Source organism: Cucumis melo, chromosome 9, assembly GCF_025177605.1.
Source record: "Cucumis melo cultivar AY chromosome 9, USDA_Cmelo_AY_1.0, whole genome shotgun sequence".
Lineage (NCBI taxonomy): Eukaryota > Viridiplantae > Streptophyta > Magnoliopsida > Cucurbitales > Cucurbitaceae > Cucumis > Cucumis melo.
The window spans coordinates 16,618,242-16,644,803 of NC_066865.1; the positions used below are offsets into that span (position 1 = coordinate 16,618,242).

General features: G+C 34.3%; 2 protein-coding genes across 3 annotated transcripts; one reads left to right on the plus strand and one right to left on the minus strand.

The window, feature by feature from the left end:
* Positions 1-1,169: 1,169 nt before the first annotated feature.
* Positions 1,170-10,900, minus strand: LOC103502758 (uncharacterized). 2 transcript variants are annotated; one of them, XM_051090281.1, is made up of 11 exons: positions 10,584-10,900; positions 10,385-10,488; positions 8,585-8,648; positions 8,170-8,498; positions 7,655-8,060; positions 7,445-7,545; positions 7,270-7,310; positions 6,393-6,585; positions 2,638-2,782; positions 2,362-2,492; positions 1,170-1,401 (listed from the first exon to the last, which is right to left on the minus strand). In XM_051090281.1, exons 1-11 carry the CDS (start codon positions 10,801-10,803, stop codon positions 1,255-1,257), a joined length of 1,881 nt encoding a protein of 626 aa, XP_050946238.1. In that variant the 5' UTR covers positions 10,804-10,900; the 3' UTR covers positions 1,170-1,254. The 2 variants fall into 2 exon arrangements, with proteins under 2 accessions (XP_050946238.1, XP_050946239.1); XM_051090282.1 differs by lacking the exons at positions 10,385-10,488; positions 10,584-10,900 and adding an exon at positions 8,738-10,290.
* Positions 10,901-20,340: 9,440 nt separating this feature from the next.
* On the plus strand, positions 20,341-26,195 carry LOC107992193 (uncharacterized). Its single transcript, XM_051089558.1, has 9 exons — positions 20,341-20,454; positions 21,188-21,265; positions 23,080-23,188; positions 23,395-23,457; positions 24,373-24,590; positions 24,686-24,752; positions 24,831-24,904; positions 24,994-25,057; positions 25,144-26,195. Exons 1-9 carry the CDS (start codon positions 20,341-20,343, stop codon positions 25,503-25,505), a joined length of 1,149 nt encoding a protein of 382 aa, XP_050945515.1. The 3' UTR covers positions 25,506-26,195.
* Positions 26,196-26,562: the final 367 nt, after the last annotated feature.

The window sequence follows — 26,562 nt, forward strand, 5'->3', positions numbered from 1 at the left end:
GCCTCAAAATAAAAAACCTACCACACCTTCGGCAGCCTCCCATTCTGCCATTTTTCTTTCTTTCCAAAACAAAAGCTCTCTCTCACTTTTCCCTTTCCGTCGTTGTCGTCGTCTCTCCCCTCTTCGTTGTTGTCATCGTCCCGCCATTCATCAACCACTGCTTAAGAATTCTGATGTACGATTATTTTCTCTTTTTTATATAATTTTATTTATATAGTGTAATTAATGTGTTTGTACAATTTGGTTGAATTCAAAGTATTTTATTCTTATAGTGTAAATGTATTTGTATGATTTTGTTTAGATAGTGCAAATGTAATTGTTTGATTGTAGAGCTTGATGTATATTTTAGGGCTTGAACTCACAATGTTGATATAGTATATTAATATGTCAATTTTAGGACTTGATTTATTGATTGCATTTTTATTTTATAAAAGTGTGGGTTTGATGCATTGATATGTAAATTTTTAAAACAAAAATAGATATTGGGCATATTTTGGAATAAAAACTTAGATTGTTTAAATTTGGGGTTTTTTATGTAGATGTATTTAAGTGTAATTGGAGATTATATTTGTATTTTGATTTGTTAGGCTTTGTTTGATTAGAGTAATTTTAAAATGAATTATGGTCGTTATATTTTTCAAACTTTAACAGCTGATTAAATATGTTGATACAACCTAAAGATTTAGTTATTCATGAACCTGGTAAAGATGTAGAAATTGATAAATTATTTGGAAACGAGGGAAATATAGAATAAGAAAATAAAATGGTATCTTCCTATATATTTACACAAATAGATTGGACAATACTAATTCTATTTGTGAACAAGGGTCAACATTAGGAGATAGGAATACATTTGTAGACAATTCTTGTTTAATTCACAAAAATTGTTATTAAGTCAATTGGGTTAGATTACGTCCTCATAGTCCTAAACCTGACCAACCCATTTTTAATCGGTTTTTAAATGTGAAAACCAAACCTTTGACCCAAACCGGTAGTAAACCGAGCCAACAACACTTTCAAACGGTTTTATTGATTTTACGGTTGTCCCTAGCCCCCCTAGAAGAAACAACATTTATACACTTGTTTAGACAAGACTGACCAAGAATATTATTATCTCAAGAATTATGAACAAAAAGTTTTAAATATTTCCAAAAAATAACCAACACAAATAATCTAAAAGCCAATGCATTGATTTGATTAATGGATACCATTCAAACACAAAAATGTGATAAGAGAATGGGACATAAATTAACATTAAAAATCAAATTTATATTCATCCCATCTATTAGGATCATCATCATCATCACTTCCCTCACCCTTCAGTGGACTGTGAACTTCACCGCCAACAAATTCTTCCTTTCCTGTCTCCTCCACTCCTTCAGGTTGCTCCACTTCTTCCTCCTGTTCACAAAAACCATTATATAATTCCAAAATTAGGTCCCACAAATCCCATTAAAAGACTAAATCATGAACCAATCATCAACTTATCAATCTATATTCCTTCCAGTTTCCAAAGCCAATTACCATTTTTGTAAATCATGGAAATGTTATGAAAAAAATGACAAAGTCAAACCAAACAGAGCCGGTACAGTGTATAGATTTTGGATTGATTTTATTCTAGTTTAGTATCTGATTTCTAGCAGTATAATGAATAAAACAAATGTCGTTTGGGATGGGGTGGGGTTGGGAGGAACTGAAGAAAAGAAAATTAGCAAACCAAGTTGTTAGACCTCCTATCAAGCTTGTCTATAGCAGGAAAAAGAAATAAAATTAAGTCACACGATATGCACGTGTGAAATAGTAGTAGGTCGACAGACCTTTAGTATAAATAGTTTTCTGTTTAGGTGGGAAGGGAATTATGAATTTTCTGAGAGTGGTTAGGCTATTGTAACTTCTTGAGAGATAGGAGTACAATGAGAAGAATTGAGAATTCCTAAATTCTCTTGTATTGTAATTAATTCATATATCAATAAAGAGTGAAATTCATATTAGAAAGTAGAGTTCTATCACAAGTCAAGTTTGCTTCTTTGAAAAACCCTTTTTTAATCGGTTTAATGTTAATACTAAGAAAATAGTTTGTCAGGTCAGTTGTGATAGATTTTTTTGTTTCAATTTAGTTCACATATTGGAGTAGGTCCTCCCCCTTCGCACACAAAAAAAAAACCCTACAAAGTCACAAAGTCAGACTTTTTACTTTTTATTAAAACCGATATTTTCTTTTGTAGTTGAAATGGCTTAAAAGCTAAACCAATTAACAACCTAACCAGCTTATACCTCTTTGTGCATCATATAGCATGTTTACATCTCAGTGGAGAAGAAGACTAAGGAGAGCAGATAGAGAACAAAAGAAAGAGGCCATACGTTAGTTTGGGGAGACAACTCTGGCTGCTCCTCATCCCCAGTATTTTCAGTCAACTCATCTAGGTTGGATTCTTGTTTTTCCTTAGCAGCTTCTTTCAGCTGCTCAATCAACAACAAAAATTGGGAGTGGTCTGCAAAATACTTGACTGTAAGGCCATAGTTGAACCAAAAGTTTTATTTTAAAAAAAATGAGGAAATGAAATTGGAGAGAGTTATATGTAGAGACATCATTAGTCGTATAGCATGAAAAGTTGAGGAAAATGAAACAAGTAATACCTTTGGCACGATTAGTTATAGCATCAGATAAACGAAATGGATGATGACGCTCTTCACTTTTAAACTTTAGTTTAATTTGGCGGCGTGTTTTGCCTGGAAACAATTGTTGTATCATACAAAAGTCTGTTCCAAATTGTCGAACAGCCTAAAAAGTAAGTGAACAAATGATCAAATTTCTGGTAAGATTCTAAACCTGAAAATCAGAAAAATCTCAACAAGGACCAAAACAGAGACAGTACTCTACAGTAATATATTGATATCAAAATAAAATGCTCAACAACTAACCATCGAAACAAATACAAGAAATAAAAGCATCAGGAATTCAATAAAGCTCCTTCGAGATGGCTGGAAACTTCTCCCAATGCCAACAGCAGCTTTTAACCAAAATCAATACCTAAAAAACCCAATCCCCAAAAACATTCCCTATTTATACTCCCTTTACGATAGACCGTCAGGTGCTATTCTCTCCTTGGTACTGTGCATTCCCCTTTTCACCCCTTCTTTCATATGTGTGCAGAATCGGGGGTCTAACAGTTTCATGCTAGAAAATTTTCACATATTTAAACTTTCCACTTTGTTCCAAAGGATTATGACAGTCCAAATACCAACAATTTTAACTGTTTCAGTGAAAATATCAAGACCAAAAGTTTCTGTTAACCAAAATACAAAAAGGCTACGGAAACAATTACAGACCTAAAGGCCAAAAGTATTAGAAAAAAAAATCGCAAAAAAAGGAGAGAGAAAGAGGGAGATCCAGCTTAGGAGATTCATATTCCTTGCTTGCCAGCTAGCAAAAAAATCTATTTATGGGGCTAGGAAGGATCACGGTTTTATTTACTAATGGACAAGGATGTGGCTCAAAGATTCGTGGCTTCTCAGTTCAAAGAGGGGGAAGGGAACACCAATTTTTTCCACACTTAGGATGTCCTTGATGACAATGGTACAAATTCCTGATGACAATCTAAAACTGAAGGTCTTGTGATGAACATTTTCTACAAATTATTTACTAGACATATGGCAACAAATGGTTTGTGGTCAAAAAAATTTCAGTGGGATCCCCTATCAATTCTTTCTGGCCCCAGGGCTCAAAAGACCTTGGCCAATTTTTTAAACAAATCTGGAGATCTTAAGACAAACTAGTAGAGGAAGTCCCAAGATTTTCTTTGTTATGATAAATTATCAATATTATCTGCTTTAATAGTTACATTAAGACAACAACAACAAAGTGGGAGGTGCAAACAAATTACAAATTATTGAGAAAAACAAACAACGACTCTCCACCCTTCCAATTAGTGGCAGATCCATAAATTTTATTAACCGTAATTTATAATTCAGTAAAAATAATATGGAAAAAATGTAAAAAGTAGGGTTTGGACTTGGGTCTAGAGGAGACTGGAGGACAGTTTTACCATTAGGTTAGCTACTAGTATTAGTATTATTTCAGTTTTCTTATATATATTATATAAAGAGCATAAAGTTGAGAGGGCTTGAGCTCCTCCTAGGCCTATACTAAATGCACCGGTGCTTCCAATCATTCTATCCATAACCACCCAAATCTAATCAACTCATCAATAAATTATTAATGTAAGAACTGGTTGTCTTCTCTTTGTTGGCCAAACAAACTTTGACGATTTGATCTGCCTAGATTCTTGAAGATGGGGCTTTCTATCATGGATATTTTTTCTTAACAAGAAACCACATATCGCGATATACTGGAAAAGAATAGATGTTCAAGGTATACAAACTCCCCCAGGGAGTAGTCATAAAGATAAAGAAACGATTGAAAAACATAGAACATTCCTATGATCAATGCCTGGATGACTTGTGGCTTTTGCGAACAAAAGCTGAAACCAATATAAAGGCCTGCATCAAACACTGAAAACCCAACAAATACTGAAAACCAATGCTGATAGAAACTTCAAAACTTCTAAAGAAATTCAAGAAGAAAGCACCAACAAAATTACAAGGTAGTTTGTTGCAACAAACATCAGAAAGCTTCCAAAACCATTATGAAAGATCCACCAAAATCCCAACCTACCAGGCCATCTTGCGAACTAACAAAAGTTTCAACATTTTAAACGTCATCATCAAAAGAATGATAAAACAATTGCAATGGAAACATCAAAGGATCACAAACTTATGAAGACAAGATGCAACCAAAGTTCTTGTAAATAAGGGAGGAAGCATCACTTCCTAAGGATCAGCAACTAAAGCCTTTTAAGACTACTCAATCCAAGAAATCAACCTCAATTGGCTGGCTTTTATTTTCCCAAACTTTACTAGCTGATCTGTTCTGGTTTTATTATTTCATATGTTTCTTTTCTTTATTGTATTGCTAGTCTTGCTGCTGTAACTTTTAGTATTTTGAGTTTCAACTTCGTATCAGCTACAGTGGACATTTAGTTGCTTTGATGTATTTTTCTCTTTTCTGGATATGAGGATGCTAGGAGGTATCAACCTTATTGAGATGTCCAGATGCACCTCCTGATCCAACCATGATCTTGTACCTACTAGAGACTATCTCTTTTCATTATTTCAATGAAAAGTACGTTTCCCTTCCAAAAAAGAAAAAAGAAAAAATCTATTTGTTTACAGAAAGATTCCACGCATCTCAAGACCACCAGCTTCAATAAGAAATGCAAATTTGGAAGGTATTGAGGAAGGAAGAGGAAGAGTCTCATCTTTTTTTTTTTTAAAGAGGAAACAAGTTTCTTCATTAATGGTGATGAGTAAAAAGAGACAAAGGCTCAAAGTATAAGAGGACTATACAAAAGCTTAAAAAATCCTATTGGATTAGGAAGCATACCCAAACATCTCAACTAGGTTAACACCCCATTAGTGCTCTCATCATATCCAGAAATAAAACTCACAAGTTCACTTGAGAGAAGGATTCTTCACACACATCCTCAAAGTTAATATCCATAGGTTGCACTAATAATTCCACACTACTGCCAACATCAAGTTTGGTAGTCACCACAACATGAGGGAGAGAGTGGAGAAGTAGGGTCTCTTGTTGGCACTGCATAGGGAGGATTGAAGGTTGAAGGAGGATATGAAGCAACAATAGAAGGCTCGTTAATAGGAGCAAATGATTCGCAAGAATAATTATTAAAAATAACCAATTGACCATGTTTTTACTGTAATATAATGGAGTCAAATGGCTTGCTACCATGATCCACTAGTATTCAACCCTTCATTACTCTAATCCATGAGAAACCTACACACACACTGGAACCAGAAGGCACCTCAATAGAACCCATAGGAGAAGTTAAAGACCAAGCTCATTAATTACACCATACCATTCAATGAATTATGAATAGGCATGCATATCACTATACCCCTCCTTATAAGTGAATGAAAATCAACATGGATCTTCCATTTTCTTCAGAGATTTAAAACTTTTTAGGAGCTAGCATGTTCAAGTTCGACTAAACTCTGTCCGCCAGGAACGGATTAAGCAAATAGTTGAACTCTTGTCCGCCAAGAACGGATTGAGCAAAATAGAGACATTAAAATGTTTTCCAAAGCATCTTTAATCAGTTCCTCGTGGTTATGAACAGTCTAAAAGAAAACCTATTCAAAAGGGAGATTAATCGTCTATGAGGCCACAAGTTCAACAATTTAGTTCCAATCTAATCAAATGTCCCCGAAGGAGCACAAGTTCTCCAACAATTGAGATTTCTACCATTTCCCTACTAGAAGACAGTACCTTTCTCCACAAAAGACAACGCCATCAGTATTATATGTATAATTACCTCATAAAAACGCTCTGTGTCCGACTTTGACCACTTTGTACGTGGTGTTTTGTCCATGAATGACTGGTAATTAAAGTAAGCTGAAGTCATGTCAACTACATCAGGCATTTCATCGTCATCGGTACCTTTACCTTGTTCAGAAGCAAGGTTTTCCTCTCCATCATTATAAATCTCCTCAGCGAAAGTATCAGTTCTAAACATAAAAAGAGCGAGGAGTAAAAAAGAAGAAAGAAGAAAACCAACAAGGTAAAAGAATATTGAGGAAAGAAATAAATCAACAATGAGAAGAGGACGAAGACAGGCTCTACTCAAACATGAGAGAGGTCATAGTCACAAAATAATTTAGAATTACTAGACCAAGAAGAAGCAAAAAGTATCTATTTGGTTATTGAACTTTCAAAATTACAAATTTAGTCCCAGTGCCTTTAAATTCTTAAAGTTCCCAGATCTAGTAAACATAAACATAAAATTAGAAGTCTTAGATTTCATTCGACATACTATTCAAGTTTATATCAAATAGATTAATTTTCAAATTAAAGAATCGAATATTTCAAGAACCTATTGAACAAAATACGAGCTCAAATAGATACAAAATCTCAAGTTCAAGGATAATTTGTAATTTAATTCCTAAACAAGGGAAAAATCACAATTTTTTCATATTTAAATTTAAATGCTACATATGCCAAGACATTGGCATATCTACAACTACAAGCATACACAAATAGAGCCAACAGAATATAATAAGAAAGAGCGGGCACATTTAAGAATCCAGTGGTGTCTTACTACCTTCTTTACATTATAAATAAATAACCACAATTCTTTTCATTATAAATAATTTATAGCTATGGAGTATAAAAATGACTTGAAAGGTTCGGACCTTTGATTGGTCTCTGATTTTCTTGTGCTTGCCACTTTTTTCTACATTAAAACAAGCAGCCCCAAGGAATTTCATTAGAACACGTAAGGCAGAAAACTAGCTAAAACAGAAACAACAAAAGAAAATAACATCATCAGTTCTGTGCAGCTTCAGAGGTACAAAAAAGAAAAGGTACCTCTAACTTCTGCTTGTGCTCGTGATAAATAATGAGATCTCGAAAACTTATTTTTTGAAAGTCAATATCATCCTCCGGAGTTTCAAGCAAAACCTTGTTTACTGTTAAAGCAGAAAATTATTAATAATCTGTCAGAAAGCACATTTCTACATCAACCATACATAGTAATTATAAGAGAACTGACACCTTGGCAGCTAGAAAGATAGTTACCTTGTCGTCTATTACGACGAGTTGAATGAGAGAACTTCTTAGGGCGCTTTTCGGCCTGCAAATCTGGAACAGCTTTATTAACCTCCTTGCGCTTCCGAGTTCGTTTTTCGTTCTCACTAGAAGGTTTCGAAGACTTTGTTGATGTTTTTTTTCCTCGACCTCCTTTTAGGGTTTCGTTTTTGTTGTAGCCATCGCCATGCATATCAGAATTACTAGAAGGTTCATTAGGGAAATTCCTGTTATCGTCAACACCATCTTCTGGCTCATCAAGATGATGAGAAACCTTCTTTCCCAACCTCCTTGAAGTTTTGCTGTGCTCCATCTCTTCACCAACTGGGGGGCAAATCTTTTGTTGCTGAGAAATATTTGATTCCGTTGAAGGTCCTTCTTCATCATTCTTACGATTCTAAAATCCTCAATTATAAAAAAAAACAAGTTAAAAACAACCAAACAGAATTGCACAAATTTAAAACTAATTCATATTTATTACACATTTCATCAGTCATTTACATTACCTCTTCTCTTAACATCTCATCCTGATCATCCAAATTAAAATCATCCACGAGTATGTCACCATAAGAATCAAATGCAAATGATTCTACATTAACAGGTGTTCCAGTGTCCTGGTTAACAGGAGCGTAACCATCAAAGTTAATCGAAGAATCATTAAGAACACCATCCGAATGCGTCCCAATTGAGGCTTCATTTACGCCGCTAGTATCACAAGAAATAACTTGTGGAGATGGTGGAAGCATATTAGAGATTTCTGGCTGAGAGATTTGTGTGCAAGTGTCTCCTGCAGTTCTCATCTTGGGTTTTGGTATATACTTGCAAGCAGGTCGTTCTAAAAAACAAGATGAATGTAATTAAGGATCATATTTCAAAAACAATATAACTATAAAACAGAAAAGTTGGTTAGATTTGTCTTACCAGAGGGAGTAGTGGTCACAGAACTTGGTGTATCCATGGTGACATTAGCCACTGCCCCACATTCCTGAAACACCAACCATAACTGGACGTGTGAACAAATTTGTTTTTGAAAGAAATAACACTGATTCTTAAAAAAGAAAACAAGACTTTCACCTCTATTTCCAACTTTAAAGGCACACACTGAAATCCTTGTAAAGTCATTTCCTTTGAGCTTCCAACCTTCTCTCATTTAACTTGGAGTATTGTAGGGGAAGGTAGGGGAGAAGGAATGTTTTTGTTTGGAGTCCAAACCTAAGTCATGGTTTTTCGTGTAAGTCCTTTTTCTTTTTGTTGTTCAATCCCTTTCCCCTTAGAGAGTCTGATTTTGATATTGTTTGGAGCATTAAGGTTCCAAAGAAACTGAGCCTCTTTATCTGGCAAGTTTAGCTTGGATGTCCGAACACTATTGATACGCTTATTAGTAGGAGAACCTTGCTTGTTGGGCCTTTCTGCTATATTCTTTGTCGGAAGGCAAAGGAAAACCTTGATCACCTCTTTTGAGAGTGTCAGTATAAGACATTTATGTGGAGCTCTTTCTTGCGGGAGTTCAGTTTTGCTGGCCAAAGAAGTGTTCGGACAACAATCGAGGAGTTTCTCCCCCATCTGCCTTTCAAAGAGAAAGGCCGTTTTCTGTGGTTTGCAAGGGTGGGTATTGTAATTTGGGATATTTGGGATGAGAGGAATGATCGGGTGTTTAGAGGTAGGGAAAGGAATCCTCATGAGGTCTAGTCTTTAGTGAGATTTCATGTGTCACTTTGGGCTTTGGTATCGAAGACCTTTTGCAACTATTCCTTTAGTAACATTTTACTTAGTTGGAACCCCTTATATTGGGTGGGGTGTTTTTGTGGGCTTGGTTCTTTTGGATGACCTTGTAATCTTTCATTTTTTTTCAATGAAAGTCGTTAATTTTCTCAAAAATAACATTGTGAATACCATTGTGAGAAACTCAGAAAATTATTAATAAGGATATTTCAAGAGAATCTTTAAGGTTATATCATGAGCTTCTGGGAAGGGCTCTCGTCTCACAGCGTCTCTTTCAAAGAGCTAAGTAGATGTGATATGGCGTGCTATTTTTGGGATCTCTGAAGGCCTCAGAAGTCACACTCCTCAGACAACTAAACTTTGCTTTGCTAAATAAAGTCTACCAAAAATCAAATGACTCAGAAATAAACCTACTCAGAAATAAATCTCTTATTCATTGAGTAGTAAGTTCCTAATCGATAATAACAACCAGCATCAACCAGTGCTAATTAATCAGAACAAATTCTGATAGGTAGGAAAGATTTATCTAGATAAAGTGCTCTATTTAGAAGGTAAATCTTTAAGTAAGTCATTTGGATCCCGTTTGAAAACCATTTGGATTCTATTTCTAAATTTTTGTTTCATGAACATTAAGCTTATAAACACTACTTCTACCTATAGGTTTCTTTGCTTTATTATCTACTGTCTAACAATACTGAAGTCAAGTTCTGAAAACTAAAATCTCAAGTTTTAAAAAGTTGTTTTCGGTTTTTATATTTGGGTAAGATTGAAATCTTATATTGAAAAAATAAATTGTGAGAAAAAAGATCTATTTTCAAAAACTAAATGGTTATCAAATGGGGGTATCCGCATCACTCGACAAAAGGCGCTACAATAAATTGTGAAAATCAAGTTCGTTTGGCAAATAAAAACAAATAAACACCGAATAGAATTTCAAGCTTTTTTTGTGAGAAAAAAAAGTGAATCAACAATCGAGTACAAAATTCCAACAAAACTGACCTCAATGAAGTCTCCGGTGCCTACATCCACCAAGACCTTATCGGCCTCATCAAGCGTCCCAGGAACATAAAGCGACGCAGTAAGAGGCACCAACATCCTCTTGCCTAAGAAAACAGAAAAAAAAAATCACCAAATAGCCACATAAAAAAAAAAAGATTAAATTATGAAGAAGAAATGAAAAAAAGAGAAAGGAACCAACCTTGAGGACGGAGCGAGAGATCGTGGAGTGCAGCGGAGGCAATGTCGAGGCGAGAAGTGGCTGTGCGAATGTTGTTAAGGCTGTCGTGAAGGAGATTGACTTCCATGTCAGTCTGTTCCTTGAAGGCTCTGAGTTGCTCCACACTCATCTTCTCCAACTCCAACTCTAACGATCTCACCCCTTCGCCGCCGCCGCCGCTCCCTCCTTTCCTTGACGCCATCGCTTTGCTTCGAATCACTTTCCGAGTTTCAGGCCAGATTTCTTTCTTTTTGATCCTATGGGTTATACCGGTTCGATTTTTTATTTTACAAACTAATTTTTGGTTCCACCCGACTGAACCGGTTAAGTATATAAATTAATATTGGAAGAAGTTCGAGAAATCTAGAGTCCATAGTTAATGTATGTTTGGTTTAGCTTTCATAGTATTTAAATTTTTAAAAAATATTTTAAAAAATTTAAGGTGTTTGATAACCCTTCCGAATATATTTCTAAAAAATAATTGAAAAATAACTCATTTTAAAAAAATAATAATTAATCAAAAACTTATGGAATTTTTTATGTTATATTAAAATTAACCCCTCTCGTACTAACTATCTTCCTGCCTTTCCTACATTTTTTGTTTAATTAATCAATTTTAAAAGAAAAGTGACCTTTTATTTAAATATAGTAAATATATATAAAAAAAATAGATATATATGGTTGTTTTGAAAATATTTATTATAATATTGTAGTTTTTAATAGGTCAGTTGTTGAACACAGACTTATATTTTAAAAGAAAAACAAACAAAGGTCAGGACCAGACCTACCTTTATTTAAAAAAAAAGAAAAAGAAAAAAAGAAAATAGGTCTTGTCAAGACCAGACCTTGGAAAGGACAGCGTGTAAAATACCAAAAATGTCCCGTTAACAATGCGCGTAATATATCTGGTAACGACGATCGTTTAATTACTTGGGTACACGATCGTTTAAGTATCTGCTTTTGCTTATATTGTTAAGTCATTTGTTTGGCATAGGTTAATTAGATTTGGTTGTAGACTAGTACATGTCAATTTCAATTCTTTGTATAGGCTAATTAATATGAATTTGATTCCAAAATTTAACTTTGATGCAAATCATAGATGTGAGGTGTGTGGGTAAATATAAAATGACTAAAGCACATTTTCATTCAACTAGTAGAATTACTAAACCTTTAGAGTTAATTAACAATGTGATATTTGTGACTTGAAATTTTTGCAATCTAAAGGTGAAAAAAAAGCAGTTTATTACTTTTATAGATGATTGCACAAATATTGCTACGAATATTTGCTTAGAAGCAAAGATGAGGCAATTGAAATGTTTAAGCTTATAAAAATGAGGTTGAAAATCAACTAAGCATAAAGATTAAGGCAATAAGAAGTAATCAGGGTGGTGAATATGGTCATCCTTTAGAACATTTTTGTTTGGAAAATGGTATTATCCACCAAACTACCATTTCGTACCACCTTAATCAAATGGTATCATTGAACGAAAAAATCTAACAGTTAAGGAAACGACAAACACAATGCTTATAAGTTCAGGTTTATCCCAAAATTTGTAGGGAGAAGCTTTGTAATGACAAATTACTTATTAAATAAATACCTCATAAGAAGTCACAGAATATTCCATATGAAAAATGGAAAGGAAGAAAACCTTCATACAAATTAAAAGTGTGGGGGTGCCTAGCAAAGGTTGTAGTACCTAAACCTAAAATGGTTAAAATAGGACACAAAACTATTGATTGCATATTCATTGGTTATGCTAGCAATAGTTGTGCATATCGATTTATAGTTTAAATCAGATGTTTTAGATATACATGTTAATACAATCATGGAAACAATTGCAACAATATTTTAGAATACTTTTTCACACAAAATGTCATGTGAAGTAGGTTTACAAAACACAAGTTTTATAACATAGTGAATCTCATAATAGATTAAAAGTTGAGTGAAGTGAAAAGACAATATTGCAGATCCACTTACTAAAGTTTTAATTAGGGAATTGCTTGAAATTCCATCAAAAAAAGTAGGATTAAAGCCTATAAATTAAAGTTAATCAAAGAGGCAACCCAACCTAGTTAAATGGAGATCCCAAGATCTAAGTTCAATAGGCAAACTGATCTCTAGACAACGTAATGAGCAATGCATTGAAATTTGACCTTTTACCCATTCTAAAGATGGTGAGGCGGTTCTAATGTGATTTTAAGGTAAGCATTGTGCTTTTAATAATTTGTATAAGTAGTAATTATTAATAAAAGGAGCATATACGAATGCTCTTTATAGGAATTACCTCTGTGAGTGTGAAGGGGTTGCTTGTGTGAGAATTTTAAAGCAAATTCTCTAAAACAATCATAAGACCAAGCAATATTCAAGGCCAAAACTTACACAATTATGAGAACAAACTTTGCTATAATGAGAAACTTCGTGATATTTATTGTATTGGTTTTCTTTACTACCACAATTTTGGGCTTCAATGACACAGTGGGATAAAGAAATTGTGTTTGAAAGGAGGAAAATGTGTCATAAATGTCAAAAGACGCATTTTGACAAAAAGAATACGCTAACATCTGAACTTAAATATTTTATACTCTTTTTAATTGTTACGGTCTTATGACATTTAATAAGTGTCGTTAAATCAATTCAATTATTTCTTAAAAAATATGTGATTAAAAATTTCTAAAATCCTCCAAATCCCCTTCCTACAACCCCCGTCGTAAAATTACCATCTCCCCCTCATCCAAAAACCATCCATCCTACAATTACCTCCCCTTAGACCCCAAAAAAACACCCACCACTCATGTACTGTCCGCTGCCTCCCCTTGGGGTATGTGTTGGTGCCTAGTCCGCCAATAAAGCTAGCATCACTAATCGATTTGAAGGTTATGGGTAGTCTGATTATGTCCTAGTTCTTGACCACCCACTTTGATTTGGGATTTAATATCATGGTTCTTATAACATTTGAAGGTTGTTTGAGAGCTTTTGGTGGAGTTCGTACTGTTGTATGTTTAGTTCAAATTGGTTTCAACGAGGATTCTCGTAAGTTTTGTGCCCATTGTCTGAATCCTTAGATAACTATTAATTATTGTTTTGGTATTGACTTGATCTTTGTATTTGGATGGTTAGCAGTTGTTTTTAGTTGGAATTTAGAAGATCATTTTGTTGGATTAGTGTTCGATTCTTGTTGAATGAGAAGCTTTGAAGTGAACTTGGATCAAACAACTTCAATAAGATTATTCCATATTATATGAATTAATTTGCTTTTATTTGGATAGTAGGGTGATTGAGATTATGCTCCAGTTGTTAATTCTAAAGAAGTCTTTTGGCTAAGATTAAGTATAGTATAACAAAAATTGTTATTAAGTCAATTGGGTTAGGTTACGTCCTAACAGTCCTAGACTTGACGACCAACCCATTTTTAATCAGTTTTTTAAATGTGAAAACCAAACCTTTGACCCAAACCAATAGTAAAACGAGCCGACAACACTTTCAAACGGTTTTATTGATTTTACGATTGTCCCTAGCACCCCAAGAATAAATAACATTTATACACTTGTTTAGACAAGACTGACCAAGAATATTATTATCTCAAGGATTATGAACAAAAAGTTTTAAATATTTCCAAAAATTAACCAACACAAATAATCTAAAAGCCAATACATTGTTCAAATTAATGGATACGAGTCAAACACAAAAATGTGAGAAGAGAGTGGGACATAAATTAACATTAAAAATCGAATTTATATTCATCCCATCTATTAGGATCATCATCACTTCCCTCACCCTTCAGTGGACTGCGAACTTCACCACCAACAAATTCTTCCTTTCCTGTCTCCTCCACTCCTTCAGGTTGCTCCACTTCTTCCTCCTGTTCACAAAAACCATTATATAATTCCAAAATTAGGTCCCACAAATCCCATTAAGAGACTAAATCATGAACCAATCATCAACTTATCAATCCATATTCCTTCCAGTTTCCAAAGCCAATTACCATTTTTGTAAATCATGGAAATGTTATGAAAAAAATGACAAAGTCAAACCAAACAGAGCTGGTACAGTGTATATATTTTGGATTGATTTTATTCTAGTTTAGTATCTGATTTCTAGCAGTATAATGAATAAAACAAATGTCGTTTGGGATGGGGTGGAGTTGGGGGGAACTAAAGAAAAGAAAATTAGCAAACCAAGTTGTTAGACCTCCTATCAAGCTTGTCTATAGCAGGAGAAAGAAATAAAATTAAGCCACACAATATGCACGTGTGAAATAGTAGTAGGTCGGCAAACCTTTAGTATAAATAGTTTTCTGTTTAGGCGGGAAGGGAATTACAAATTTTCTATTAGAGTGGTTAGGCTATTGTAACTCTTGAGAGATAGGAGTACAACGAGAAGAATTGAGAATTCCTAAATTCTCTTGGATTGTAATTAATTCATATATCAATAAAGAGTGAAATTCATATTAGAAAGTAGAGTTCTATCACAAGTCAAGTTTGTTTCTTTGAAAAACCCTTTTTTGATCGGTTTAATGTTCATACTAAGAAAATAGTTTGTCAGGTCAGTTGTGATAGATATTTTTTGTATCAAATTAGTTCATATATTGGAGTAAGTCCTCCCCTGGCACACAAAAAAAACCCTACAAAGTCAGACTTTTTACTTTTTGTTAAAACCAATATTTTCTTTTGTAGTCGAAATGGCTTAAAAGCTAAACCAATTACCAACCTAACCAGCTTATACCTCTTTGTGCATCATATAACACGTTTACATCTCAGTAGAGAAGAAGACTAAGGAGAGCAAATAGAGAACAAAAGAAAGAGGTCATACATTAGTTTGGGGAGACAACTCTGGCTGCTCTTCATCCCCAGTATTTTCAGTCAACTCATCTAGGTTGGATTCTTGTTTTTCCTTAGCAGCTCCTTTCAGCTGCTCAATCAACAATAAAAATTGGGAGTGGTTTGCAAAATACTTGACTGTAAGGCCATAGTTGAACCAAAAGTTTTATTTTTTTAAAAAAATGAGGAAATGAAATTGGAGAGAGTTATATGTAGAGACATCATTAGTCGTATAGCATGAAAAGTTGAGGAAAATGAAACAAGTAATACCTTTGGCACGATTAGTTATAGCATCAGATAAACGAAATGGATGATGATGCTTTTCACTTTTAAACTTTAGTTTAATTTGGCGGCGTGTTTTGCTTGGAAACAATTGTTGTATCATACAAAAGTCTGTTCCAAATTGTCAAACAGCCTAAAAAGTAAGTGAACAAATGATCAAATTTATGGTAAAATTCTAAACCTGAAAATCAGAAAAATCTTAACAAGGACCAAAACAAAGACAGTACTATACAGTAATATATTGATATCAAAATAAAATGCTCAACAACTAACCATTGAAACAAATACAAGAAATAAAAGCATCAAGAATTCAATAAAGCTCCTTCGAGAGGGCTGGAAACTTCTTCCAATGCCAACAGCAGCTTTTAACCAAAATCAATACCTAAAAAACCCAATCCCCAAAAACATTCCCTATTTATACTCCCTTCACGATGGACCGTCAGGTACTATTCTCTCCTTGGTACTGTGCATTCCCCTCTTCACCCCTTCTTTCATATGTGTGCAGAATCAGGGTCTAACAGTTTCATGCTAGAAAAGTTTTAGATATTTAAACTGTCCACTTTGTTCCAAAGGATTATGACAATCCAAATACCAACAATTTTAACTATTTTAGTGAAAATATCAAGACCAAAAGTTTATGTTAACCAAAATACAAAAAGGCTACGGAAACAATTACAGATCTAAAGGCCAAAAGTATTAGAAAAAAAATCGCAAAAAAAAGGAGAGAGAAAGAGGGAGATCCAGCTTAGAAGATTCATATTCCTTGCTTGCCAGCTAGCAAAAAAATATTTTAGTTTAATCAGATGTTTTAGATATACATGTTAATACAATCTTGGAAGCAATTGCAACAATATTTTAGAATACTTTTTTACACAAAATGTCATGTGAAGTAGGTTTACAAAAGATAGTTTTATAACATAGTGAATCTCATAATAGGTCAAAAGTTGAGTTAAATTAGGATGAAGAACTCATACGAAGTAAAAGGGTGAAAATCTCAAAATCATTTAAGCCTAACTTTTTAACATATTTGTTAAAAAACGAACCTCAAACATATAAATAGGTCATGTGCTCTCCAAAAGCTCCATATTGGAAAGATGTTGTGAATAGTGAATTCAAGTCCATTTATGCATAATCACACTTGGAAACTAGTTGAACAATTAGGAAGTAAACCACTTCGATGCAAATTGATTTTTAAACAAAAAATGTAAACCGATTGATCACTAGATAAATATAAGGTGAGACTAGTAGCTAAAGGTTACAAGCAACAAAAAGGGCTTGGCTATTTCGATACTTACTCAACAAATAATAATTCTTGACAGCTAAAAAACATTAAGAGAGTCGGTGTTTGTAGTAGTGAAATACTGCATGCTCATAGCAATATCAGTTTTGCATCGATTCGAGATACATCAGGATGTAGAAACAACCTTTTTAAATGGTGAATTAGATGAAGAAAGCCACGTGCAACACCTAAAGGGTTTGTTTCCCTGATCAAGAAATGAAAGTTTACAATTTAGTAAGGTCTCTCTATGGACTAAAACAAGCACCAAAACAACGACATGAAAATTTGACAGTGTAATACTGGCAATTGGATTTAAAATTAATGAATGTGATGATGAATGTGTATATGTCAAAAGTAGTAAGAATGATCATATCATTGTATGCTTCTATATTGATGATATGCTAATTATATGTATCAAGATCAACATTATTAAGGCTACTAAACAAATATTGGCCAATAAATTTGAAATGAAAGATCAGGGTGTCGTAATTGTTATTCTAGATATTAAAATTTCTAGAACCCCACAAGGAATATTTTTGTCTCAATTACATTATGTTGTTGATAAAATGCTTGAGAAATATAAAAAACATGAAATTGTGTTAGCAAATACCTCAATTGGTGCTAGTCTCCATTTAGATAAAAATAATGGAGATAGTATAGCACAACTAGAATACTATCGCATAATTAGTAGTTTAATGTACATCATGAATTATACACATCGTGATATAGTATATTTTGTAAGCAAGCAAAGTCGTTATACAAGCAATCCAGGTTAAGATCATTGGGAAAGCTATCTTGAGAATTTTGAGATACTTAAAGCAAAATAAAAGTTATGGCTTACACTATATGATATCTTGTTGTACTTGAAGGTTATAGTGACGCCAATTGAATATCGAGTACTAAAAACTCCAAATTCACAAGTGATTACATTTTGACTCTTCAAGGTGGGCATTGTTAGAATTTATGTCATAAAACTCGTATTTTGTTATTTAATAAGTTCGTTATTAAATGCTATAATCTTAAAAGCAACAAATTAAGGTCCTGAGGCTATTTTACTAAGTTTGTCAATACACTTGAACTTTATGTAGAGACATAAACATAGATTAAGTTCGAGTTAATAGCCCAAATAGTCTATAATGTATGAATAAGGTTGGACACCTTATTCTGGAAAAACACTATGGACGCGGCCCGCTCCATAGTTAGTACAAACGATATAATCGTAAATCGTTCATGTAGAGACATGGGAGTGGGGGCGTCCTATGTAAATGGTTTGCATAAGACTGGAACCACGAAATAGTCACTTTTAATTATAACGCCGTAAAACTATAAACTGACTATTTTATTTTTAATGACCTAGGTAACTTGATCTTAATCCTGAGCTGACTATGAACTTCTGTTCATTCGATAGTATCCTTAGATCTGCATAGGTAAGGACAACTCATCATCGCTGGCCCAATAAGCCTCCCTTTTCAGGGATAAAATCGAGTGGATAGCTAAGGACATAGGGTGCAAGACGGAATTCACTCCTACCCACTTCTGGGATAGTAGATAGGTTGTTCCCTAAGGACTGAATCCAAGTTTTGAACAAGGAGCCCCACTTTCTCATTGGCCCGAGAAGGATTCAAGTTTATAGGTTGAACCTTAAACCAATTGTTCAATAGTGGACCAGTGGGTCTTAAGGAACAAGATGTAATCTCGGGGGTAGAACGATATTTTGATCCAGCCAAAATTACGAATAACCTGTGAAGGATCAACTTACTCATCATGGTTATATCAGGTGGACAGAAATATATCTATAGTAAAGGGAGTGCAACTAAGAGTTTTTAGTTAACGAATGTTGATTAAACTTAGTTTAAAAGAGTTTAGCCAGTTAATCTCGAATCGTTGGAGTCCATGATCTATAGGTCCACTAGGTTCTCCTACTAGTTCATATGGATTCAACTAAGAACAATATGTTGGAAAAACTCGAATTGTTCGAATTAGGTAAAAAGTTTGAAAGTTTTGAAATGGTCAAAGTTGTAAAAGTCAATATGTTGACTTTTTACTTTGAAAGACAAAACTTTGAATGCAGATTCATGATCGGAAGGTTGGAATTAGTCAAAACGGATAAAATAGCAAAAAGTCAAAAAGTTGACTTTTGACTAAGAAAAGTCAAAGTTTGACTTTGACTTAATTGGTCAAATGACCAAATTGTCCTTTGACTTATATATTTATTACTAAATGTTAGTAGGAAATGTGGCAGCTTATAGTACAATTAGAAGCCACTAATTCCATTAATAGTTAATGGAATAATTAGGTGTTGAGATTTCATGAAATAAATTGCATGCATTTTGCATGTAATTTTCTTTATAAACTTTCATTTATAGAATGAGAAGAAAACGATGAAGGTTTGATGAAAACTCTCTAAATGATGCACCTACCTCCATCCATCTGTTTAAAGGTTTCCTTCACAAAAACGAGTCCCACAGCTCGGTTCTTAGTCCTGAGATTAGTAGGTCAACTTAGTGGTTGTCCTTTGCTCGTGATCTTCAGGCAGAGAAGAAATTTTGGAACGAAGAAGAAGTTGAGAACTACAAAGGTAAGCTCATCGTTTACCTTCTATATTCTTCGTTTAGGTCTATCGTTTAGTTACAACATGTTAATTTCTAAATCGTTTAGATGCATATAGAGTAAAGCATGATCCTTGTCTTCCGCTGCATGTTTCTCTAATGTTTTTTGTTCCCTTCATGTGGTATCAGAGCATGCTTATTTTTATTCATATGCATATGGTGGGTTCTTACAATTTATATGATAAATTGGTATGGTTGAATTAAAATGGATTAGTTATGGATTGACTCTAAATTAAGTTGTTTATTTGCATTAATTATTGTAATTAGCCCTGTTGGTGGCTTAATTTACTTTTTGCAAAGAGTCTGTAATTTGTTGGAGTCATTAGAGTTGAATTTAGGTTGTTTTGAAGCTTAGACCCGAGAAGAAGTTGTTTCAGACCTATCGTTCATCTTCTCAATGATCGCGTATGGTACGTGCATCGCTTGTACCAGTGAACGTCGCTCTTACCAGCTAAACAATTGCTTATGGTACGCACATCATTTGTATAAGACCACATCGTTTACTCGCCAAACGATCGCATATGCTACGTGTATCGTTTGTATAAGACCACATCGTTTACTCGCTAAACGATCGCGTATGGTACGCGTATCGCTAGCACCTCAACGATCGTTTACATGCTTGGCGATTGTGTTTTGTACACGTATCGTTGGCACCTATAAACGATCGTTTACCTTATAAATGATTGCTCACCTAGAACCTTATCGTTCATTCGCTCGACGATTGCGTATGGTACGCGTATTGCTTATGCCCATGAATATCGTCTACCTGCTCAGCGATTGTGTATGGATTATCAAGCGATTCTTGGTCAGTTTATGCAATATTGGTGTTATTCCAACCGGTTCGAAGTGCTCGAGAGCAGTTCATGTACTTCATCAAATTATTATTGTAATAATCTAATTTTAACTTAATTTAGAAAACTAAAATCAATCTATTTTAGGGTATTTTAATTAATTTTGCATGTGATGTATGTCTTAATTATTACTAAAATTGTATGTGCATATTATATGACATATAGTTTTAAAATCCCACTATAGGTTAACATGTTCATGCATATTTAGTATGCATGTTGAGTAATTAATATGGAAAATTAATTAATATGATTAATTAGTTGTTAAAATTTAAATTAATATGATTTATTTAAAAGTTAAAAAAAATCAAAATACCATATTAATTATTTGTTGTATTCCAAGATGAATGTTATAGGTTTATCTAAAAGAAAAGGTACCTCTCACTTCTGCTTGTGCTCGTGATAAATAATGAGATCTCGAAAACTTATTTTTTGAAGATTTTTTTTTCCGTTAGATTTCGATTCTCCATTTGTTCCTAAAAGCAAGTAAGCAGATAATTTTCAATACAAGAAAGCACAATGACACATAAATTAAAGAAGGTATGGAAGGGTGGAGGCATAATTCATGGAGGAGGAGAAAATCAAAGCAGTTATGGAGAAAAGAAGAAAAAAGCCTCTGAATCATCCCACAAGGAAGAAAACGAAAAATGAAAGTCAAAGAAGGGATTGTTGATGAAGAGCAAAGCAAAACATTATAGAGAACAAATTCGGTTACAGGAAAAACGCCTTCTATGTTTGAATGCCTTCTAGGGGATTGAAGACGATGTGTTGCCGGTGACAGGCGGAGGTTATAGAGGGAGATCGCCGGCAACCGTGGGAGATGATCAGGTAATATGTTTGGTTGGGCTGAGATTTTAAATGACTTATTTGAGCCCACTATCTTACCAAAGGACTATGATGGTCGGCTGCGGCTCCTTTGGCAACGTTTCTGATTCTTGTTTCCTATTTCTTGTTTCATATTTTTTTTTTTTGAAAATAAGAAATAAAGATGTGTTTGATAACGATTTCTATTTCTTGTTTCTTGAAAAAAAGAACAGAAATGTATTTGATAACTGTTTTTTGTTTTCTTAATAATGTTCTACATTAAACATACGTGACTCACATTTGATTTGCAATATCATCTCACATTCAGGTCATTTGTTCGAACTCATTATGGTCCAAAAAATCGAGCCGACCGATAAAACTGTAGTTGATCGATCGGAAAACAAGGGTAGTCGATCGGGATCGATTTTGGAAAGTTTCAAATCGAGAATTTCCAAAAAGTATTTCTAAGTGTGAAACTGACTCGACCCTTACTCATCGATGTCGAGGTCGGTTTGAACATTTACCAAACCGACTATGGTCTGTTCGAGGTCGGTTTGAATACCTTCGAGGGGATTGGAGACGATGAGGTCGGTTTGTCAAAGTTTCATACTCAAATTTCTATTTCTTGTTTCATAGTATGGGTAATCATCATTCGGTCGAAGTCGATTTTTTGACAAAATCGACCATAGTCGGTTTAGTAAATGATCAAACCGACCTCGACGTCGATGAGTAAGGGTCAAGTCGGTTTGACACTTAGAAATACTTTTTGAAAATTCTCGATTTGAAACTTTCTAAAATCGATCCCGATCGACTACTCTTGTTTTCTGATCTATCGACTACCATTTGGTCGGTCGACTCGATTTTTTGGTTTATAATGAGTTCGAACAAATGGCCTGAATGTGAGATGATATTGCAAATCAAATGTGAGTCACGTATGTTTAATGTAGAATATTATTAAGAAAACAAAAAACAGTTATCAAATACGTTTATGTTTCTTTTTTGTTAAGAAACAAGAAATAGAAATCGTTATCAAACACATCTTTATTTCTTATTTTCAAAAAAGAAAAAATATGAAACAAGAAATAGGAAACGAGAATCATTACCGAAGGAGCCACAACCGACCATCCTAGTTCTTTGGAAAAATAGTGGGCTCAAATAAATCATTTAAAATCTAGCCCAACCAAACATATTACCTGATCATCTCCCACGTTCGAACCCACGGTCGCCAGCGATCTCCCTCTATAACCTCCGCTGCTGTCACCGGCAGCACATCGTCTCCAATCCCCTCGAAGGTATTCAAACATAGACGGCGTCTTTCTTGTAACCGAATTCGTTCTCTATAATGTTTTGCTTCGCTATTCATCAACAATCCCTTCTTACACTTTCATTTTTCGTTTTCTTCCCTGTGGGATGATTCAGAGGCTTTTTTCTTTTTTTTTTTTTTCATCTCCATAACTCTTTGATTTTCTCCTCATCTATAAATTCTGCCCCACTCTTCCATGCCTTCTTAATTTATGCGTCATTGTGCTTTCTTGTATTGAAAAATATCTGATTACTTGCTTTTAGGAACAAATAGAGAATCGAAATCTAACGGTAAAAAAATCTTCAACCACTCTTTATTATGTTCATTTGCATTGAATTCCATGGTCAGCATCCTACTGCTCTGGTACCAAATTGATAGAACCCCAATATGTTGAGGTATAATAGTGGGATAATAGTTAAGCAAACTACTGCAACATAAAGTTTATGCAGTATCTTTCGTTGGCTTGAGTCATGGATGATCGACTTAGCTGGGATATTTCGGAGAAAATGTTTTTATGAGTCTACTTTATTTGCAGGGAACAATTTTAGATGCCAAATCTTGTCCCAATGATAAAGGAAACACCAAAACAATCAAATCGTCATCGCAACTTCCAGTGACAGAGGAGAAAAAGGAATCTGAAGATGGTTAGCTCTTTGGCACTGCAAGATTTGATTTCATTGGCTGTTCACTTCCCATCTCTGTAGAAAGTGATAAAATGGTATGATTTATTTATTATTTTTGTTTAACCGTTATTGAAAGTTGGTTATATGGACGTCTCTATTTTAGTATAACCAAATATTATTTCATTTTTAATTTTGATTTCATTTGGAAATTTGTTGTTTGCAAGTAGACTCTACACAGTTCGATTTGGATTCTTGTGGCAGTCTTCTTCCTTCTGGTTCTACTATCGAAGGTAAGTACTAGTTCAAAATATTTGTTGAAGTTACGATGATGTGGTCAATTGAAAAATACATTTATTAAATACTTTAAGATTAAATTATAAATTTGGTCCTTTAGTTTGGGCAAAAGTTTCAATTTAGTTTCTACAGTTTTGGCTTAGTTTTAATTTGATCCTTGCAGTTTGATTTAGTTTCAATCTAGCCTCAACATTTAGAAAGCTTCAACTTTGGTACCTTTGGTTTGGACAAACTTCACAAATCCTCCTTGGTGTTTGTAGTAGGGGGAACTTTTGAGATTTAACCAAACAATAAAGAAAACCAAACCTAAGACCAAATTGAAGCTAAGCACAAACCATGTGGATTACATTTGAAGCTTTAATTTAAAAATCACATGGACCAAATAGAAATTTGTCCAAACCATGGGGATCAATTTGTAGTTTATCCATTTTTTTTGTAATATGAAATGTTCATTCCAAATAACCCAGTACTTGCAAAGTACAATGATATTTTACTTGTGAATTGAATGGTACGGAATGAGTTCAAATTAACATCAAATGCAACCCAGAAAAGATATTTGTTGCAGCATCTTTGATCTCAAGAGAAATTCCCAATTTTCTCATCAGTTTCAATTGTTTGCTAGTGGCCTAATAGCAAGGAGTAATATAAGAATTAGCAAGGTTGTTAGTTGCAATTTTGTTAGAGATCATTTATTTGGGGATTGGGCTTTGAGGGAGGTAAGTTCTATAAATATTGCTATGGTTTAAGTCTTAAGTGAGCTCAAGATGTGAAGGTCCTAGTACCGTGAATTACATGGAGTTTCTTATTGTATTGTCTTTTTTATTTATTTTTCCATATAAAGTTCAAGTCTTATTATTTGGTTTCAAACATTGTCATTGGCACAAGTATTCAATATTCCATTGTTGTTCAAGATGGAGTGACTGATGCAACAATTGATCTCACTACGTCCTCCTCCTTGGGTCCAGTTGGAGTAAAAAATCTAACTGATGATACCAAAAATTTGGAACTTTTGACTTATTCCCATCCAAGCGCATCTTCAACTCACGAAGCTACGGTTGTGGATCAAGGTGGAATAGGATCAATCCAATCTGAGGATGGGCATTTTATTGATGGTAAAATAGCTGGACAGGTATGTGCTATTTTTTCACGTATTTAGTAGAGAGATTATTGTTCTAAGTACAACTTTTTTTCTCCATTCTGTACCAATAGTCATTTTATTTTCAGAATATTGATCTATTTTATGAGTTGGAATATGTAGATGATTTTCATAACCAACCAAAGAATGAAGCTGGTGAGTAATTGACATTTTTCTCATATCTCATTTCCTCTATAGTGCTTGTTCTAATGTTTTGTTTTCTTACATGTAAAGATCCTTCAAGCCTTAAGCAAGCAACAATCTCCAACGAGGGTGGAGATTTGGATAAACAAAGGTTGGAAATAGAGGTGAAAGTCTTGTTTTCTTTTTTAAGAATCAGTGTTATTTCTTTCGAAAACAAATTTGTTCACACGTCCAGCTATGGTTGGTATTTCAGGAATGTGGGGCAGTGGCTAATGTCGCCATGGATACACTAAGTTTTGTGACCACTACTCCCTCTGGTAAGACAAATCTAACCAACTTTTCTGTTTTATAGTTATATTGTTTTTGAAATATGATCCTTAATTACATTCATCTTGTTTTTTAGAACGACCTGCTTGCAAGTATATACCCAAACCCAAGATGAGAACTGCAGGAGACACTTGCACACAAATCTCTCAGCCAGAAATCTCTAATATGCTTCCACCATCTCCACAAGTTATTTCTTGTGATACTAGCAGCGTGAATGAAGCCTCAATTGGGACGCATTCGGATGGTGTTCTTAATGATTCTCCGATTAACTTTGACGGTTATGCTCCTATTAACCAGGACACTGAAACACCTGTTAATGTAGAATCATTTGCATTTGATTCTTATAAGGTTTCCGGACGAACTTGCTTTTACCTCACCGATTTCATTGGACAACCTACTCGACTATGCAATATTTGGTTGCCAAGGAAATTCATATAATACAATCTTAGGTAGGTGACCTCCAAAGGTCGAATTCATCCTCCTTAGTTCCTTATTAAATCTATGATCCTTATTGACCACTAGCCAAAGATGGTTAAGAGATAAATGAAAATTTGTGTACATTTACTCTTTTTTTTTTTATCTGAAATTGAGGCCAGCCCCACCTTGATTTTCACCCAAAGGTAGCACATCGAACGGTGGATCTAGAAATTTTGTTGATGGAGGCTTTTGGTAGACCACCGGTAATTCATCAATATAGTAGAAGGGGGAAGAATAAGTAGTTATGAGGGAATAAGTAGTTATGAGTCGATTGTAAACATGGCAGAAAAGAGGGGGGACCACAGGGCAAGAAAGATAGTCATAAATAGGAAGTTGATGAAGAGAAGTAGATACGGAATTTCTAAGTAGCCATTCTGTTTAACCTTAGGAGATAGGTTACAGATTGGTGAGGGAGAGTTATTGTTCTAACGAATTGAAGATATTCTTCAATTCGATTTCATGAGATTGTAACAAGTAGTTCTATAATCAAATAAAGATCTACTCATCCTATCGTATCCCTGTGTTGGAATTGGTTTCCATCATATTGGTATCAGAGCAACATCCTGGGAAAGCATAGGAAAATGGCGAAGAAACATGAGGAATGATTCGAAGCATTGGAGCAAGAAGTCTTTGAGATGAAGGTCAATTTGCAGAAGTTACCAGCCATGGAAGAGAAGTTATCCTCATTAGTAAAGAATATGGAACGGTTGAGTACTCAAAGCAAAAAACAACGTCAACAACAGATGCTGATGAAAAATTTAGATCGCTTAAGTGCGAGCCGATAAACAACAACAACATCAGGTATTAATGAAATACATTGAAAATCTAGTCAATGACTACTTCTGATATGGAAGGATCATCCAGAAAATTGAAGACAAACGAGAATAAGAAGAACGAAGGTGAAACAGCGATTGACGAATCACTCGATGAATCAAAAAAAGAAAACAACTGAAGAGGATGAGAAGACTGCCGATCGAAGTAAATTTAAAAAAGTGGAAATGCTGGTTTTTAGTGGAAG

Coding starts and splice junctions, on each gene's coding strand:
- LOC103502758 (XM_051090281.1), bottom strand. CDS start 10,803: ATGGCGTCAAGGAAAGGAGGGAGCGGCGGCGGCGGCGAAGGGGTGAGA. Junction 8,061..8,169: donor ATGAGATGTTAAGAGAAGAG/GTAATGTAAATG, acceptor TGAGGATTTTAG/AATCGTAAGAATGATGAAGA. Junction 7,311..7,444: donor AGCACAAGCAGAAGTTAGAG/GTACCTTTTCTT, acceptor GTTTTAATGTAG/AAAAAAGTGGCAAGCACAAG.
- LOC107992193 (XM_051089558.1), top strand. CDS start 20,341: ATGAATATCGTCTACCTGCTCAGCGATTGTGTATGGATTATCAAGCGA. Junction 23,189..23,394: donor GAAAAAGGAATCTGAAGATG/GTTAGCTCTTTG, acceptor GTTTGCAAGTAG/ACTCTACACAGTTCGATTTG. Junction 24,905..24,993: donor AACAAAGGTTGGAAATAGAG/GTGAAAGTCTTG, acceptor TTGGTATTTCAG/GAATGTGGGGCAGTGGCTAA.